Raw genomic sequence first — 20,132 nt, forward strand, 5'->3', positions numbered from 1 at the left:
ATGCAATGATTTTTTTTGTTTAATGACGTGAGAAACTAAAACAAATCATAAGACGTGTAATAAGAAATCAATATTTTTTTAAGTTTTTATATTTGAAGAAAAAAGATAAAAAACAAAAAATAATTAATATTTTGGTTGATAAAAACTAAACTGAAATGAGAGTAAGGCAAATGAAACAAAGTAGTGGTGTTTAAGGGAATTGGAAAGAGTGCTTCGTAAATTTGATTTCAATTTAACTAGTTTGGTTTTTTTTTTCTTTATTTGGATCAAATTCAACTATTTTTGTTCAAGTCATTCGTGTATTGTTGGGTCACGAATTTAAATTTCAATATCAAATTGGCATGTTGATATATATATATATATATATATATATATATATATATATATATATATATATATATATATATGTGGGGTTACGCAAACTTTGAATTTATCGTTTTAAACATTTTTCTCCTCTCCAACTTCTAATTTAATGGAAGTGTCCAAAGTGGCTCTGCTCTAGTGTTGTCTTAAAGCTTTTTACTTGTCGCTCAAAAAAAAACCGTTAATACGATCATTTTAATTATGTTTTAGGTTTACACTCTTAACTAATAATAAGGAAAAATAATTATTAATAATAATATTACTAACTAGAGTTTGAAAATATTGATAAACGTCTTCAATGAAAACCGTATGAGTGTGACAAAGAAGAATAGAAAAAAAAAATATTTTAACGGAGTGAAATAAATAATGTTTTTAAAAATAAAATGTGACCGGAGATAATTTATTGCTCTAGCAATCTTGCAATCTTCTTGATTGTGGTGAGCGTTTTGATATTTTGATCCTAATATTCTTTTTATTTTGAATATTATAACATAAAATAATATGCGATTCCTATATTTTCATATTATTTTATTATTGAATTAATATATTTATTAATCCATGGACAATTCTACACAATTGAAATCAATACGCATGGTTGGATTTGTGTAACCGATCTCAGTCCAAATCTCACCATCCTTATTCTACAGAGAAAAGAAATGAGTCTTAATTTCTCTACTTTTGTTGATGCCAACTTTCAATTATGTTAAAACATTATTTATGACTTTGTTTTTGTCCCGTAGCTATTTGCGAGCTGTTCTCAATTATCTTCAGGCCACAACAACAAACTCACCCAGACTACGTTGCAGAAGCTCCAAGTAGACACCACTTTCTTCACTTACCCAGCATCAGATTCTACTAAAATTAAATAAATAATAATAGATATGTACGTATTTTGTATGTATATACACAAGCATCTAATTTGTGGACCTACTTATGTCAACGGGGTTGGTCGTGTCACGCACGAATAGGGTCGGTCCACAATCCGACCCGCATGTAAAAGAGTTATTTGTATTTATCGTTAACCATCGGATATCCGCATAAAAATCGACAAATAATTAAAAAAAGTTATGACTTTTTAAAAATGTTCAAATTAATTTGAAAAAAAATATATATAATTTTAAAAAATTGAAACAATATTCAAATCCTTTATTTTATAAAAACAGTCCAAGCCCAAATTAGTTTTTTTATTGTTGAGTTTTTCTTAAAAAATGGGCATGGCCCAAAATTTTTCTTTAGGTTTTCTTCCCTATGCAGTAAAAAATAAAATAAAATAAATAAAAGCTTAAAAAAACACTAAAAAAAATAAAATAAAATAAATAAAAGCTTAAAAAAACACTAAAAAGGCTCGAGAAGCATCAAAGTTAGCCTTAAGGTGTCTGCTGCAAAAAAATAAAAAATGCATACACAGGAAGCCGTAAGGTGCCTGCAAAAGAAGATAGGCTTCAGCATAGATAAAAGGCGCTGCTTTCTTCATCCACGGGTGGATCCTCCATGGTTACCGCTAGCATCGTGATATCTGAAACACCAGTAAAACAAAATCCTTTCTTTCTCTTATTTTTTTCAGAAACGGCAGACCCTAAGGGTCGTTCTCGCTTTGTTCGCCGCCGTCCCTGCTTCGATTTCGCGTAGAATGGAACGTACGTTGTATTTAGACTGGAGATCTGTGGAGAGCGGCTGTTGAAATGGCTCTTGCGGCTGTTGCGCCGGCTAGAGGAAACCCATTGAACTTCATTTTTTTTTTCTCTCCTTCTGTGAGGGCAATGGGAATGAAAGAATAGTGTAGGAGAAGAAGAAGTGAGCTTTAGGGTTTGACGGCACAAACGCTTGGAAAACAATTTAATGAAAAAAAAAATTGTAATTTTATTTTGCAAACGAAGTATCTGCAAATACGAATCCGAACCCGACCCGTTAACATACCCGCGGTTACGGGTTTTTATGCCTACCCTACCTATAAGATTTTCTTATTATATAACACTCCGTTTGAACTTTGAAGGAATCAATCAAGAAGATTTTTTATCGGCCATGACACTGCACACAGTGTTTACTGCGGTCTCAGTGTATCTGATTCTCATCCATGCATCAATGGTTGCTAACTCAGCCATGGATCCCTACAAAGCCCTCAACATCATCCTCAACCCAAACGGCACCCTCACACGCTTAAGCATTTCGCCGCAAAGCCCTCCCTCGCCAGATCCCTCGCTCCCCACACCGGTTCTCTCCAAAGACCTCCCCATCAACAAATTCAACCACACCTGGGCGCGGATCTACCTACCCCACAAATCACTCCATCATTCCCCCAACCCCAAACTACCCCTCATCGTCTTCTACCACGGCGGAGGCTTCATCTTCGAAAGTGCAGCCTCCACTTACTTCCACGACTTCTGCGTCAGAATGGCCCACACCACGCAGTCCGTCGTGGTTTCGGTCGACTACCGCCTCGCCCCGGAGCACCGCCTCCCCGCCGCCTACGAAGACTCCGTGGAGGCGCTGCACTGGATCAAAGCCTCCAACGACGCCTGGTTGCGCCACGCCGATTACTCCCGCTGCTATCTGATGGGGGAGAGTGCCGGGGGAAACATTGCCTACACGGCTGGTCTACGTGCGGCGGCGGAGGTTGGCAAGTTGAAACCGCTGAAGATTGCAGGGTTGATATTGATTCAACCGTTTTTTGGTGGGAAGAAGAGGAGTCCATCAGAGATAAGGCTTGCCGAGGACAACACTATACCTTTGCCTATCACAGATCTGATGTGGAATCTGTCGCTGCCCGTTGGCGTTGACCGTGATTACCCGTATTCAAATCCAACTATCAACGGTGGAGATAAGATTTTGGATGAGCTTAAGGTTCTTGGTTGGAGGGTTGCGGTGTTTGGATGTGAAGGGGACCCACTGGTGGCCCGCGAGAGAGAGCTGGTGAAATTGCTTGAGCATAAGGGTGTGCACGTGGTTGGAAAGTTTTATGAAGGGGGTCGACATGGCATCTTTGTGGGTGACCCTTCCATGTCCCTCCAAGTCTTTCGTTTACTTAAAACTCTTCATTAGCTACTTTTTTGGTTGTTTTTTATGTTTTATGCACCCAATGTTTAATAAACCAAGCTATTTATATCATTCTTGTGCTCAAAAACCATGAAAAAGTAAAACCATAAAGGAAAACGGCCACAAAATATCACCTCATGTTTGCAAGAAAAATGTAGACAAATTGACCGATCTGGTCTAATTTGATTTTACTCATTTGGTTAATTTTTTTAAAAATTAGAATGTCACCACTTTACTAGGAGTCGTGATAAAAAGTTCATATGACTTCTAATTTCCCTAAAGTCGTCATAGAAAAGTTCAGATCACTTCTAATTTCGTAAAGTCGTCACAAAAAAGTTAGATCACTTCTAATTTCTCAAATTTTACAAAACACTATATAATTATAAAGTCCTAGATCAAACATAATTTTATTTAAAATTAATCACACTTAAATAAAATCATATAAAATTAAGAAAGGTTGCATGCACGATTTCTATATAATTAAAAAATAATAAAATAATGAAAAATTAATAAAGGTGTTTAGTATAAAAGTTTTGAAGAAGTTGTGTCATCTATTTATTATTTTAGTTCAAATAATTATATATTTAAGTTTTATTTTCTATTACAACTTTATTCATTTTTGATTAATTTTAAGTTAAGTTGCGTTTGACCTAACGACTTTATAATTAATATGAAAGTTGTGTTTTACAATGACTCTAGTTTTATACATTAGAAGTTATTTAATTAGATCAGACGACTTCTTCACAATAAAATCATGTTTATATAAAATAACTTAATCCCATTTATTTTAAAAGCAATCCATTTAAATAATTTCTAAATCAAATTGACCCAACTTAAAAAATTTATAAAAATGTGCTTTTTATATTAAAAAACACTACTTTACAATCTATTTTTCGAAGTAATTTAATTATTAAAAAACTAAATTATTATATTTGTAAAAAAAGTTAAAGAATAAAATAATAAATATAAAAGAAGTATGGAAATTTGTTAATTGTGAAATTTAACAATATCCTATTTACAATTCTCAATTTTTAGGAGAATAGCCTGAAACAAAAATAAAATATTAAATTAATTTGAGACCAAATTTATCTGAGACGAGGTGATTAGTTCATAAAAAAACTCTAGTTATAGGGTGGAAAATTAATATTTATAAGGAGTTTGTGAACGGAACAGTCCGAAACAAAGCAGTGTAACGGATGGATTGAAAGAGGCACTAAGAATTAAAGTCAATTATCAAATAGGAGAGAAGGAGAATGTTTGTGTCTGGGCAAGTGGATCCCTTCCACCATCTGAAAATCCTCCCAAACTCAGACGGCACCATCACTCGCCTACGTGCAGACCCACACACTCATCCAACTTTCGATCCCACCCTCCCCATCCCCGTTCTCACCCAAGACACAACCATCAACCAATCAAACAAAACCTTCGCCCGCATATTCCTCCCACGTCCCGCGCTCCATAATTCCTCCACCAACCTCCCTCTCATCGTTTTTTTCCACGGCGGCGGCTTCATCCTATTCAGCGCCGCCACACACTTCTTCCACGACGCCTGCGTAAACCTCGCAAAAGACACCAATTCCATCGTCGTTTCCGTCGACTACCGTCTCGCCCCCGAACACCGACTCCCCGCTGCCTATGACGACGCCGTCGAAGCGCTTCACTGGCTTAAATCCAAGCCACACGATTGGTTGAGAAACCACGCCGACTATTCCAACTGTTACCTCATGGGAAGTAGCGCCGGAGCGAACATCGCGTACCACGCGGCTCTACGTGTGGCGGCCGAAACTAACTCTGATGGGATTAATTACCTGGAGCCACTTAAGATCCGAGGGATGATATTGAGTCAACCGTTTTTCGGGGCCACAGAGAGGGTTCCTTCTGAGGTGAGGCTTGCGGAGGATCCGGTTTTGGCGCCGCACGTGTGTGACGTGCTGTGGGATCTGTCGTTGCCCGTTGGGGTTGACCGCGAGCACGAGTATTGCAATCCTCGTGGTGGCAATGGCGGCGTGATTTTGGAGAGAGTGAGGGAGCTGGGGTGGCGCGTGTTGGTGAGTGGGTGCAGAGACGACCCTCTGGTCGACCATCAGATTGGTCTGGCCACACTGGTGGCGGAGAAGGGCGTTCCCGTTCTGACGAACTTTAGTCCAACGGGATCTCATGGGGCTGAAGTTCGCGATCCTCTCCACCAAAACCGGCTCCATCACCTCGTTAAACATTTCATTGCTCCTCCTCCTCCCTCCATCCACAATTTATCACCTCAAAACTCTGCTTAACTAACCCCTTTCCTTTTTCTTAAGATCTATCCTTACGTTTTTACTCTTGCCAAAATCGTATTTTTCTCTATCTTTCTTTCACGCTATCATGTATTTTTAAGTTTTATATGTAACCATGTCACACGGAAATTTTACGTCAACACATTTTTTACTGCATAACATTTCTTATTAACATTATCTTAAGGTTGTCATATTTAAATTTGGGACGGAGAAAATAATAGGAACAATTTTAAGGAGACGTGTTTAATATATTATAAATTTTATAGGGACAAAATACGATAATATAAATGTCAATATTAGTGAATATATATATATATATATATATATATATATATATATTAAACATTATTATATAAAATCTAAAAAAATTTAAATTATATGTGGAAGCTTGTAGACATTATATAATTGATAAGAATATAGAATTTAATGGTGGGATGAATTTATATAGTATTATGAATGATTAAAGATACACTTTAAGCAACTTTTATGTATCAAGTAAAGGGCACAACCAATCCTGACGGAGGGGGTTTCTGAACCAACCGCTGAATTCTAATATCAACATCTTCAAACTTAATATCAATATAATATATAAAACAAATATTACACATAGCGTAATGAATTTTCAAAGGAAACAAATAAAATAATTGTTTAAATATGAAAAGGATATTTTTTATTATAAAATATTACTTACACAATAAAAGAGGTAAAAAAAAACAATTTTATTAAAAAATATAATAAATGTTACCTTACAAAAAGCAAAAAAAAATTATCGTATAGAATAAAAAGTAAAAGGAAGATTTAAATAATTTAAATATAAAAAAAAATCAGAAGTTAACATTTTAAAAGGCACTACTTTAAGTAACATATTTAAAAGCATTAAATTGGTAAAAGAAAATTACTTACTATTTGAGTATGATTATTACTATTTGAGTATGATTATTTGGGATGAAGATACGAAACTTGTTGATGGTGCTTTACTACTGCTAAACGTCGAGGACGTTTGCTCTTCCTTCAATAATATCGTCTGTTCACCTTTTGGGAATTGTTTACACTCCTTTCACTGATGTAATGCGTCCACCTCAATGGAAGTGGAGGAGTACCTGCGAAGATACTCCGATGCTAAAGTTAGATATAAGTTGTGGAACCTTAGTTCTCAAGCAAGTGACCTTTTTCTCACAAGAACGTCGATGACGTTTGCTCTTCCTCCAATGATATCGCCTGTTCACCCTCTGGGAATTGTTTACACTCCTTTCACTAATGTAATGCGTCCACCTCAATGGAAGTGGAGGAGTACCTGCGAAGATACTCCGATGCTAAAGTTAGATTTAAGTTATGGAACCTCAGTTCTCAAGCAAGTGACCTTTTTCTCACAAGAAGGTCTTTTTAGTCTTAGAGCAAAACGTGTCTTTTTTCCTTAGCCTCTGTTGTATTTAATCTAAAAATGTAAAACAAACTAAATTACCTTAAAATCCGGTTAGTTGCCCCGGTAATTCGCGATATTAAAGTCAGATATTTTTTACTATTTCTTCTTCTGGTGGACTATTGGTCGAATTACTTAAATGTTGGGCTAATTGGCCCAACATCGTTTAACTTAATTGAGCGTTCGTTGAACCTGATTTAGTCCGATTGATTGAGTGTGGTTTGACTTTTAACGTGCACTGACTTACTTGACGTGGTTTGAAGAACGCTTTTAACTTTGGTTGAGTTAACGAATGTTTGGTAGAGTTGACGAGCGTTCGAACGTTTCTACAGTAGATAGAGTGATCTCGGTCTTGGATGCTAACCGCTCGGCGTAGATATCATACTATACACTTACTAATGAGATCAAAGAAACTTATCTCCTACTCAAAAAAATTAAAAACTGGATTCCAAACATAATCATTAGCAAAATCTTATCCAGTTATACAGCCTATTTGTTGCCGTTGTTGGTGGTAGTGTGCAAAAACGCGATCAGCATTTTTCTAATAGACAAACTCTTGAAGAGGTGAGGCTTTAATTAGAACTCGGGAGGTGACAATAGTAAATCCTTAGAAAAGATTTAGTGTTTGTACTTTGGATTGATGAATAGGCCCAATATCAAAGAACAGTCATGAACAGGCAACGAGTTTTCCAGCCCATCATGAAATGTTCTCGTCCAAAAAACAGCTCTTTCTTTTAACCATTGGTTATACCACCAGGGATATGACCCTAGTGAGACGCCTGGGGTGAATTTTGTTTGAAGAGGCATCGTGTATCAATTGCAATAATTAATTTAATTACCCTTTGTTTTTCTTCAAGAGTTAGCTTATTAGATTGCCTATATGGAATCAAACATCATTATTTGTTCCACAGTAATTGATTTTGTGGGGTCATTTCCCCCCCTAAAAGTACCATTATACATGTTTCGAGGAGTATATAATTAGTGTATGTATGTGTATATATACACGTCCACGTTTATCATGAGACAGATTTTCATTATTTTTAACATGAAAGACGAAAACAACAAATGAAACAAAAATGAAGATAATATATTCTGCAAACTCACCCAATTTTTTAGACATATTTTAATAGTGTCTTAAGTGTTTAGTTACGTGGAAAACTCTAAATCTCATGTTTGAATGAGAATCTACGAAGCAATATGTTAATTAGCATAGCTCTTTATCACTTAATAAGTCTAGAAAAATCCGTTAGGAATCGTGGCACTTATGCAGACTGAATGAATAATTGAATATGTGTAAAAACGTTGTCGCTTCTATTACCAAGACATTTCACGATCGATCTGCCATGTTTGTGTCGGACATCATGGCACGCAATTGTGGGATGAAATTTTAAGTAAAACATTATCATTTTTTCCTTAAACAACATTTCATTTTACGCGAGGTATCAACGTTCACCACCTCGATCTCATCGACCATTTTTGTCCTCACATGCCCCTTATCGTTCTCAAAAGGCCATCTAATCACTTATGGCTAGAGTCCGCAAATCTTGTAACCATTCAAGAGTTGCTAAACTGTGATTATATTTTTTCACCAAAAATTTATACTTATTTTAAGTTTGCCAAAATAATTAAGTAATAACAAGCATGTAATCCAAATAAAATTGAGTTCAAATTCTTTAAGCAATGCGGATTTGAACTTTATAAAAATGAAAAAAAAAATCAAATAAAGAACAATAATGAATTAATGAAGAAAGGGAATGAGGTGGGGTTCACTCCCATTTTTATATTCGATCGCTGGTGCATTTTACTTGTTGGAAGAGAAAAATTATTGAGATATTTTGTCTTTTGTAACAATGAAAATTATGAGAGAGGACAAAAACATATATTTCAATCAACAGCTGCAGCTAGAGCCTACAGAGTGCAGTATCTGTTGAATTATAGCTAATAGATAGACTTGATCAAGATAAGTTTATTGAGATTCCATTAAGAGATTGGTGTTATATATTATCATTATGTAATTTACACGAAGCAGCCAAATTTTTTAATACCGTCTTTGGTTTTATCTAAAACTACAAAAAACTATGCTCATTGCAAAAACTGCAACCACTTATTACTCAACTTATTATATACATTACTCTTTAAACTTCTAACTTATTATATATATAATCACTTATCAATACAGTTAAAAAAAATTAAAATATAAACACATTAAAGTAAAAGTAATATTATTGTCTAACTAGTATAATAAGAACATGAAGAAGAAGAAAACGAATGGTAATAAGTGTCATTACATGATTAATCTTAAAAAAATATGATTTAAATTTATTATTAGTCATTTATTTGACCAAATATTTCTAATTAAATAAGTTAGATGATAAAGTATAATTTTTTTTAGCTTAATAGCTACTTTTAACAAACCATAAAATAGTTGCAATTAAATGATATTCAATAAATATAATTATTATTAAATCATTTTAAAAATTTAAATTTTAAATGTAGACGTTTCAGCGATAATTGTAGTCATTGTTGATCAAATAAATACATATTAAATTGCATTCCCTGTTTAAAATATATATTATAAGGCATTCATTTAATGACTACTTCTTTTGGGATTATCTATCATTTCATTTTGGAAATTTGATTTATTTGAAATATAAGTCACTTTGTGAAAAAAAAAACTCTAATTACTCAATATAAATTTCTCAAAACAAAGTACAATAATAACTTTTATCAATACATCCAATACTTTGATGAATAACAAATATTCTAATACTTTAAAAACTTAAAAAAGACACTAACACTTCTTTGTTTCAGTGAGTAAGCAAATATTATATATAAAAAACCTATCTAGTGTTGTCAAAAGTGGGTAATCCAGCTCGATCTGGCCTGACTTATCACGAGTTGGTTACTTAGTGAGTCAACCCAACCTAGTTCACTTATTAGCGAACCGAACAAATTTAAACCTAACCTAGTCCACCACGAGGTAGTGAGTTAAATAGGTTGGTTCATTGATTCATTTAATTATAATTTTTTAAATAAAAGAAAAAAATTACAATTTTTTTGTAATTTAAATCTAAAAAAATTTCATCCTAAAATGTGTTAAACTCCAAAAACAATTCAAAATAAAAAAAATAGGACACAATCCAAATGCAATAAAAAAACAAACAAAAAAGGCGAACAAATAAGTTTCTAATATTGATAATTTTTGTGTCACTTATCCATTTATAATATTAGAGTTTTGAATGATAAATCCATAATATTTTTCTCAAACATCTTTTTTATCCCCATTTATAATACAATAAAAAAAGTGTTAACCAATAATATAAAAACAAAAAATAATAAATAATTAAATTAAGTGGGTTGGTGAGTCAATCCGGCTCACCACGAATTGAATCCGGATGAACCGGGTTCTAGGTGAGTCATATTGAAAATTAACTCGCATAAAAAATTATATTTTTTTCAAACCCAACCTGATCCGAATATGTGATAGGCTAGATTGACCAGGAGTTCTATGTCATTTTGACAACACAATATCTACCTTTATTTGTAGTTGGAAAAAACGTAATTATTTAAGGACGAAAAAGACGAAACCTACATCCACTTGAGGATTTTTAATTTTGTTCTCAAATAAAAATTATTACTAAATAATTATGTTAGAAACGATGTATTATGCTTTTGTTGATTGATTAAGATATCGTGTAGAAAAACTTAATAACATTTTTGCATTAAATTATTGAAAAATAAGTGTAAGGAATCATTTTATTATAGGAAGGAAATTGAAAAAAAAAAGTGTAATTTATGGAGACGTTTTTTAGATGAATATGTATGAATGATAACATAAATAGTTCAGAAGTGATTCATACATAAATCATGTATATAAAATAATTTCAAGAGAAGTCACATATCTAAAATAATTTCGAAAAAAATTAATTACGCTCAAAATTCGCGGTTAAGAAGTATGATATCAGTTTTTTTACTGTTGTATTTTGAATCATGATAAAATATTGTAGAGCTGTTATAAAAGATTACAAATTTATTAATTTTGTGCAACCTTCTTACAGAAAGAAAAATGTCTTACTATAATATTATTTATATATTTTTGTGATATTAATTTCATGTTTGTAATTAGATTGAAAATGCTGAAGAAGCTTTAAAATTCCCTCGACACAAAAACTTTTAAACTTTGAGCATAATCAGACCATGAAAGAAGGAGGAAATTTTAAATCATAAAACTTATAAACTTTGTATAAAGTAAAATAACTCCTTCTAATTTCATGTAATAAAAAAAATTTAAATTCATGAATCTGATAAAAAAAAATAGTTTTATTATTAATAATTTCAAATTCAACTATTTTTTTACAAAAATATTTATATAAAATTTTTCACTAAACTCATATTTCGATTTAAATGTTTCTCATCACTTAACAATTTCATAATGATAAAATATTTTATAAATATTATTACACAAAATCCTTAAAATATATCTATCACATCGAATGTCTTTATTATAAACATCATAAGAGATTAACTAGTAGTGCTATATGTGACATCCCAAATATATAATAACCACAATCATATAATTTAGGCGTCCACATTCCAATAAAAAGAACAGTTAGAGAGTAGAATAGTAGTTCAGTAGCTGATATTACAGTCATCCACAAAAGGACATAACTTAAAACTTAAACAGTTTAGAGTACTTCAAAATAACACCAACTTAAATTTAGAAATCCTAAAAATACTATACTGCATCATCAGCATCCTCCAACTCTTGCTCCAAGGGAACCTCCTCAACAAGATCTGCTCCCATCCAAGTGGATGATCATCGCAAAGGAAAACATACACAAGCAGCACACAACAAAGAAGCAAGGGTGAGCTAGATAAACAAGCAGTAATCATATAGTTCAATCAATAAATATCATCGTGCTTAGCTACATATAAAGAACAATCAAGGCATACCACTTTAAACCATGACTCAAACACTCACACGACTCATCCGGATTGGTATAACTGTCGAACTATTGGTCGTCTTTGCACTTGCGTAGTTCAGTTGGCACTCCCCAACACTATGCAAGGTAAATCCCCCATTTGTCTATGTCTAAACTCTAAAACTATAGACGAGAACCTCCTTCTACTCTCACCACTTACACTGCTCTCCTCTATTTGAGCATGAACAGTGCTTCGAGTGTAGGAATAGACATACCAGTTCAAAGCTCCATACAGTTATACAGAACAACAACAACACCCCACACATCACTTTCAATCATCTCACCCTGAGATGTCCACTTCATACTCAATTACATCATTCTAGTTCACATTCATATGCTTTCCAATCACTCAACAACACCATACATACATCTTGGCAGTCAAACAACATCAATCAATCCAAACAGAAGAAGAAAAATGAGTGAGAGTCCCTCCATGCACCAGTTTACGTTCATATATATATATATACATATACATATACATATATATATATATACATATACATATACATATACATATATATATATATATATATATATATATATATATATTATGATAACAATTTATATCATACGTTTCATATGTTAATATAATATATATCATGCTTTCCTAACTTATATTTCCATAACATTTAATAATATACATACATATATATTATGATAACAATTTATATCATATGTTTCATATGTTAATATAATATATATATATATATATATATATATATATATATATATATATATATATATATATATATATATATATATCATGGTTCTTATTTGGTAAACTACTTGTCTAATTTTTATCATAGTAGAGATCTTACTTTCCCCCAATTGGTCATCGGAGAGGGTTAAGATGTCTGAACGCATCAGACTCACCTTCGGCGCTAGCACATATGACTAGTCACAACGTATTGGACCAGGCCAGGGCTGCTCTATGATCAGGATGTGCCAACTCAGGTTTTTAAGTCCCCTCTATCCTACCAACAAAGAAAGGCTTTTATAAAGTTATGATTTAATTATTTAAGTTATTAAAACTGTCCTACAGTATTCTAGACATCAAATACCCAATTATATATATCACTCTTCCCCTCACAGTAACCTTAAACAGTACATGCCCATATACATGCTATCACAGAGCCCTTACTCCAAACCCTCCAACCAGAACAATTTCAACCGAAACAGATTAATTTCAACAGAGACACTTACAAACATAATTGCCACATGTACCAGTTCAACACCAAAGCATAAATTATTTAAGCACAATTCTCAGTTATAATTATCCAATAAAAATTAACATCGTAGAACAACTTCACAAGAACACACCAGTTCAACATTCAACCTGCATATATTTGTATAAAATAAATTCATACTAAAATAATTAGCTCCCCTTACCTGGAAAACTTCACAGTTTACTTGACAGGGATGATCTAAATAGTGCTCCTCACAGCAAAATTCAAAGACACCCTATAAATCACCCAATGGTGATAGAATTAGCTGTTTAGGCTAGAAGTTACCACAAATTTGAAGTAGAACACTTCTAGTGGCATGCATTCAGTAAAATAGCAATGCCCTAGGTGCTAGAAACGGTGGAGAAAAGGAGAAAGTGACTTACCGGTTGGAACAAGAACCCGTTCGGTCCGTTATGGAGCCCTTGACGCGGTGAACGTTTGAGCACCACCGATTCAAAAATTGAACGGTTCAACAGGATGGTATTTTAGAGAGAAGGCAGAGCAATATTTAGAAGATGAGTTTTTAGAGAGAGAAGGAAAAAGTTGACAGAGTGGAAAGCTGACTTAAGAGAAAGACCCCGGCTAAAGTCATGTGTCTTTGATCTGATGGGTCTGGCTGTCCCACATAAGGTCCAAAGACCCCTTTATTAATTTTACAGGCCCTTACACTCTATATATACAAGAATTTTATTTGTTGTTACTAATAGAAAAAAAAATTCACCCATATAATTTCCTGATATCCTTAAAATGACTTAATCATATTGATGAGAATATATTATATAACATATCTGACTTTTGTAATAAAATGAATAATAATAAGTAAAATAAAAATAGTTTTTCTCTTTAAAAATGATAGGAAAATAATTAAAATATATAATAATAATAATTATATAAAAATAAAACATATAATACATAGATAGATAATAGAAGATTATTCCGGTGAAATAATATTTAAAAAATGATATAATTATAATTAAATAAAGGAATAAAAATAATCTTAATTGAGCATGCAAAGTGCTGTTTCAGAGAAAAAACATTTCATTATACATAACAAAAAAATTATATGCACTTCTTTTCTAAAAAACAATAATAATTCATAATATTGATCGAGTGTAAAATCTCATGAATATCAATATTTTGAAAAATGATATAATAGAATAGAATACTTAAATCACTTAGTAAAAGTTAATGTATTTGTTCTGTATTTTCCTTATATAAATATGTGATATTTATAAATAAATAAAAACTTAGAAACCAACTATAATAAAAATGATTTTAAAATAAAATAATTTTTAATCAACAAAATAAATATTAAATTTGTCTATCAATAAATAACATTTATCTCTAAAATTAATATTGCATAAAAATATTAATAACAATACATTTTTATTTTAATTAATTGTTTTTTAAATTATATTAAATATTTTCGTTGAGACTTCCACCTCATATCAACCGTTTAGGTAACACATAAATAGATGTAAATGTAATGAAATCGAACAGGAATAACCTGACATGTGTGTAACCCAACGCCACCCAGAATTTTGATCTTGATCACGTAAGGCATAAGTGGTAACAGAAATATGATGTCAAACAGTAACTTGAGTCAGATGAAATAATTAATTCAGTGGAAGTCAACTATAACATCTAAGTATAGATATTATCCTTATATTGCATCTAAAAAGCACCACTTCAATCAAAATGGCCGTTAATGGTCTAAATTACAGGACCCTCCAACTTCTTTCCGGAGTCATGATTTTACATTTTCAATCAATCAATGTACATGAAGAGAGATATGACATAAATGATAAAAGCAAACTTAATTAAATTTTAATCAATTCATAAATTTAAATATTTGATTAACTTAATTAAGTATTAAATAATTTATAAATGTATATATTTTTAATCAAATTTTTATAAAATTATTTCATTTTATTAATTATTTAAAATATTTTTATATTTTTATGTAAATATTGTATCATTAATTTTGTTACTATTTCAAGTTTTCTATCTTTAATTTTTCAATTAATTTGTATTTTAATTTTCAACTCATTAAAAAATTAATCAATTAATTGGAATTAATTAAAAAATGAGAAAAATTAATAAATTCTTTATAAAAAAACATAAAACTAATTATCTTATCAACCGGTTAACAATAAAAAAAATTAAGTGAATATAATAACAATAATTAATTAAGATCATTCAAATTTGTGAAGTAATTAAAATTTCATTAAAAAATTATAAACAATAAAAAAAAAGTGTTAGAAGGTTATAAAAGACTGAGGTCTGAAAATTTAATTTTAATGTTTAATAGTGTGTTTAAAAATTAGGTAAAAGGGAAACTAGGACCAACTAAAATTGCATAAACAAGAGAGTGCAAATGGTTCCCTTCAAATTGAAGAATTTCCTTGCCAACACTAATAACAATGTAAATGTTTGTTATATTGTGATTCAGTAACACATTATCATACATATAATAAATATGTTGACGATTATAATTTTACCATAAAATTTATTGTTAATGAGTAGAAAACTTTTTATGTTCATAGTATTATAAAAAAAGAAAATATTTTAGTTATTCGAATCAATTTTGTGTTGTTTTGTCGCATATTTATGACTAATTATTATAAATAAAATATTCATAAAAAATTTAAATATTTCTTTATATAATTGAATTTTATACATAAATCAATTTTAAAAATATTCAATTAAAAAAGAGAGTTTGAGTTGGATATATAGAAACAGAAAATATGTAATTCAAAAACGGTTGACTTGTATCTATTTATTCCAAATATTTGACCCACATGTTTTTTAGTTTGGATGAAGTTAAATTGCTATTGTAATCAATATATGATAATGATATTTATATATTATTTTTATTACATTTTTATATAATTTTTTATTATAAAATAAAGGAGAAAAATATACATTGTAACACATTCTCTGTACGTTTACTTTGACACAAAAAAGTTGTAGAAATAATTATCTGCAAATATCAAAGTTCACTACTTCTATTATACTTTTTATTGTTATTTATGTAATAAAAAAACACAGTTTTAAAATATTGTACTATTTTTTCTCAAATAATTAAATATTAAAGAATTAGTACTATGGAAGAAACATTGGAAAAAAAAAATTAAAGTAAAATGAGTTACGTTAATAAAAATCTGTTATATATTTGTAACAACTTTTTTCTGTTTCTTTGTTCTAGTTTTCTCTTCAATCAAACTAAGTGTCAAGTGTGATTATGTAAATATTACATTTTAGAATCCTGTCTAGCTTTGTGGAAACTTACAATTTTCTTTCCCATATAAAAGTAATGTTATTGGTTTTGATGCAATGAATAATAACGAGTGAGGGTCATTGAATTAAGAATAAGGTCTACACAATTTAACGATATTCAATAAATTTTAGTTACTGATAAAAAAATATATTAAAAATAAAATATTAGAAACTGTGTGCTAGCATTTCACTTAATTTAATCCATTGGAATTAATTTATCCGTAATTCGATCTGACCCATACTGTCGTTATAGGAGACAAATTCATTTTTTTTTTCTAATTAAAGGTCGCATTTCCCTTAAGAAAAGTTGCTTCAATTACGAAATCACATGCACATTACATGAAGAACTCTTCTTCTATAACGTGAAATGAAAAGTTGAAAAATCGAAACTGACGAAATTACCCGAAGAATTTAGTTTATTGATTTCATTTGAAGTATTTTATCTTCCATGTTCCTTTTGGTTTGTTCCGATACGTGGAACAAATGCGGAGGTGTCAGGTGATGAAGTTTGAGTGAGTTGATTTGCGTTGAAGCCAGTTGGTAAATGCCTCAAGGGTTTTCATGTCAGCTCTGTAATGCTTTTGAGTGAACTCAAGGAGCATGGGCCATGTAAAATCTGGGTACAGCCTTGGGCTCATTTTGTCCACTAATTCACATGGTGGACTCACCACCTTGTCGCTTCTCGGACACAGAAAGAAAGCAAGAGATTTTCTTGTTGTCTCCCTGTTCACCACTGCCCTGTGCAAGCAGCTCTTGTATCTCCCATTTGAAAGAGCCTATCATCATCATCATCATCATCAATACACAACCCAAAAATTCAACACTGTTTTCTTTGCTTTGCTAAGCCAAATGCATGAAACTCAAGAGTAATTAAGATAGTCACATTACCATGAAGGTATCGCCAACATTGACGACAAAAGCATTGAAAGCAGGTTTAATGGAATGCCACTCATTGTCAACACAAACTTGCAGGCCTCCCACTTGGTCTTGGTGAAGAATGGTCAAAGAGGTTGGATCGCAATGAGGTCCAGTACCTAAAGTGAGGTCTGGTTTTTGACACGGAGGGTAGTAATTCAGCCTCATTATCGAGTTATTCTCTTCAAAGAACTCCCTGAAATAAGCTCTACCGACTCCAAGGCTCATTCCCAGAAGCTCCATTATACCTAAAGAAAGATTGCTCATGGCTTCACAGTAGTCCTGGTAAACATTCCTGCATAAATATGCAGAAAACACGAGTCCAAACATACCCACCGGGTTGATTTGTTGGTGGGGATTTGAGTACTTTGCATAAGATCTCAAATTTAAATCTCCTAGTTGTAAGAAGTGTAAGAAAAAACGAAAGATGATGGGTATTTTATGAAGAAAAGTGAGAAAAGAAAAAGGTGGCACATATTTTGATTACCCGAATTGCTGAAACTCTGTGCCCATTTTATCGCATAAGTAGTCCTTGACAAGGGTTGGTGAGTTATTGCATGCGGAGTACTGGAAGGAAAGGGTCTCTTTCCAAGGGAGCTTAGAGGAGAACCTGGCGGTGAAGCTACTGGCATAGCCGCAGTGCTCCCCTGGCATCCTCTGAGCCCTCTGTTTGTGAGACAGGGGAAGGGAAAAGAAGTTATCCATGTAAAGGTGAGCATCGGATATCAACTGGCGGTCAATCCCATGGTTGACAACCAGAAAGAAGCCATGCTTTTGACATGCTTCACCGACGAGTCTGGAGGCTTCCGTGGCAGCAAGAGGGTCACCGGAGAGAAAGCCTCCCAAGTCAATGAATGGAATCTGTAACTCGGGCTCATCCAAGCATGCTTTCTCCTCGTCAGGCCAAATGAACTGAGAGGGTATGTGAAGTTGGTGTCTGAGGACTGAGGCATCAAAGACAAGAGGATGTTGATCTTGTTCTTTGATTTCTTGGTTGGACGGTTGAGGCATGATGGGGTGCATGGTCGTTATGCAGTCTATTGCCATTGCAATATTAATTATTAATAATGAGTAATACAAGGTTGTTCTTGGTTTGGTTTGTGTGGTGAGGAGAGGAAGGAGAAGAGGGAGAGAAATAAGTTGGTAGAAGCGATGAAAGAAAAGCCAAGGCCGCTTGTTGGAGAAATGGTGGAACAAATATTGGAATCTTATATAAGCTCCCAGTCTCCGACACACGCACACTCTCTCTCCACCCCACTTTGATCCATTCACCAACACCAACCCCATCACTTTCACAATTTTCCTACTCACTCACTCTTCAATTTCTATTTCCTCCACATTCTTCTCATAACTCATTTTCTAAAAATCATTTCTTTTATTATATCTTACTATACTTTTTTATTTACATTATTACTTCACATATTCATACACCCGCTCATACTTGATCTTTTAAAACCTCTGTCAATTTACTTTCACAAGATAATTTTATTTTCTAATTTTACAAATTGATGTTAATTTCCTATTCATTTTTTTTAATTTTAATTTAGTTTTCTTAGGAAAATAAGTTAACGCAACGTCTTTCGTCACATTGACAGTGACATGTTAATACAGTGATACATGTGCGTTAAAAGAGTTATTACGCCAAAATATTTCTATCAAACACATATTTGTAATGCGTTAAAAATATTGAAAACTGTAAAGATATGAGAGGTTAATTAAATGAGGCTAGAATAGTTAATTTCTGTATTTTCCGAAAAGTCTCAACGAAATAAGGAATGTGTCTAAAATATTTTGTTAGAATGTGTTAAAGCATTTTTTTTTAAAAAGAAAAATAAACTAAAATGAGAAGTAAAAATTGGTAGGGCATTATGTCATTTTGACAGCCTGAACTAGGTTTTGGGGAGGTCCTGCAGTAGCGCTTCTTAGGGGATCGAATTGTAGGAAGTTGATGGAAATTGTTAAAGGCAAAAGCAGAATTGAAACTAGTCCAAGTGAGTATTCCACTACGGCATGTCGTTGGCGAAAAATCTTGAAATTTTGATGAATTCAAGATCATCTTTTAATTGATTCATGGAAACGATGAAAAAGGTGAAGAAAAATTAAAGGAAAGGAGGAAAAAGTGTATGAGTAAAGAGACACAGAAGTACATAATAAACTAGTGTGACCAGTCCTCTAAAAAAGCATCTCTATGATAACTGGTAAGTAACTAAACGATGGAAAGAGCAAGCATCCAATACAGACAGGTTTTTCTGTTCATAATACAATTGCTATACATATAGAGAGATTACAGAGGAACCACTGGTTATTTATCACCAAATCACTTAATTATTTAATAATATAAACAATATTATCAATTTTCACTCAGTATAAAATTCAAAATTAATGTTTAACTAATAGATGATACTTAATAATACACAAAAGCAACTGCATAAAAACCCATGAATACTTTTGTAAGCAATATCATCACTATAATTTGACTGGGATATAGTCCTAATAAGTGCAAAAGGTTCTTTTAAATACTGTGTTAATAGGGAAGATAAAGAAGGTGGAGCATTAGTGATTTTTCCCTCTCTTAGTAATGTAAGGTCCAAATTTTGCCAAATTCAAGCTACTATCTCAATTCCTAGCAAAAACTATACTT

The 20,132-nt window shown here is 32.1% G+C and overlaps 3 protein-coding genes and 1 long non-coding RNA gene across 4 annotated transcripts; 2 read left to right on the forward strand and 2 right to left on the reverse strand.

The window, feature by feature from the left end:
- Nucleotides 1–1,753: 1,753 nt before the first annotated feature.
- Nucleotides 1,754–3,468, forward strand: LOC108324928 (carboxylesterase 1). The gene has a single exon (XM_017557881.2). The coding sequence runs from the start codon at nt 2,203–2,205 to the stop codon at nt 3,400–3,402; it is 1,200 nt and encodes a 399-aa protein (XP_017413370.1). The 5' UTR covers nt 1,754–2,202; the 3' UTR covers nt 3,403–3,468.
- A 958-nt stretch (nt 3,469–4,426) lies between these two features.
- LOC108324757 (probable carboxylesterase 120) lies at nt 4,427–5,825 on the forward strand. Its single transcript, XM_017557688.2, has one exon. The coding sequence runs from the start codon at nt 4,650–4,652 to the stop codon at nt 5,667–5,669; it is 1,020 nt and encodes a 339-aa protein (XP_017413177.2). The 5' UTR covers nt 4,427–4,649; the 3' UTR covers nt 5,670–5,825.
- Nucleotides 5,826–11,645: 5,820 nt separating this feature from the next.
- LOC128195899 (uncharacterized) lies at nt 11,646–13,944 on the reverse strand. The gene is made up of 3 exons (XR_008247745.1): nt 13,681–13,944; nt 13,461–13,532; nt 11,646–11,883 (listed from the first exon to the last, which is right to left on the reverse strand). It is a non-coding gene; the product is annotated as an uncharacterized LOC128195899 (long non-coding RNA).
- Nucleotides 13,945–16,819: 2,875 nt separating this feature from the next.
- LOC108325411 (gibberellin 20 oxidase 2) lies at nt 16,820–18,682 on the reverse strand. Its single transcript, XM_017558479.2, has 3 exons — nt 17,979–18,682; nt 17,465–17,786; nt 16,820–17,352 (listed from the first exon to the last, which is right to left on the reverse strand). The coding sequence occupies exons 1-3, from the start codon at nt 18,536–18,538 to the stop codon at nt 17,071–17,073; spliced, it is 1,164 nt and encodes a 387-aa protein (XP_017413968.1). The 5' UTR covers nt 18,539–18,682; the 3' UTR covers nt 16,820–17,070.
- Between the last annotated feature and the right edge of the window lie 1,450 nt (nt 18,683–20,132).

The sequence above is a fragment of the Vigna angularis genome, chromosome 3, assembly GCF_016808095.1.
Source record: "Vigna angularis cultivar LongXiaoDou No.4 chromosome 3, ASM1680809v1, whole genome shotgun sequence".
In the NCBI taxonomy this organism is placed as follows: Eukaryota; Viridiplantae; Streptophyta; class Magnoliopsida; order Fabales; family Fabaceae; genus Vigna; species Vigna angularis.

Excerpts from the sequence above, each read along its gene's own strand:
- LOC108325411 (XM_017558479.2), bottom strand. The coding sequence starts at position 18,538 with ATGGCAATAGACTGCATAACGACCATGCACCCCATCATGCCTCAACCG. Across the intron at positions 17,787-17,978 it reads ACAGAGTTTCAGCAATTCGG|GAATGTTTACCAGGACTACT; the intron begins GTAATCAAAATA and ends ATATTTATGCAG. Across the intron at positions 17,353-17,464 it reads ATGTTGGCGATACCTTCATG|GCTCTTTCAAATGGGAGATA; the intron begins GTAATGTGACTA and ends TGATGATGATAG.
- LOC108324928 (XM_017557881.2), top strand. The coding sequence starts at position 2,203 with ATGAAAAAAAAAATTGTAATTTTATTTTGCAAACGAAGTATCTGCAAA.
- LOC108324757 (XM_017557688.2), top strand. The coding sequence starts at position 4,650 with ATGTTTGTGTCTGGGCAAGTGGATCCCTTCCACCATCTGAAAATCCTC.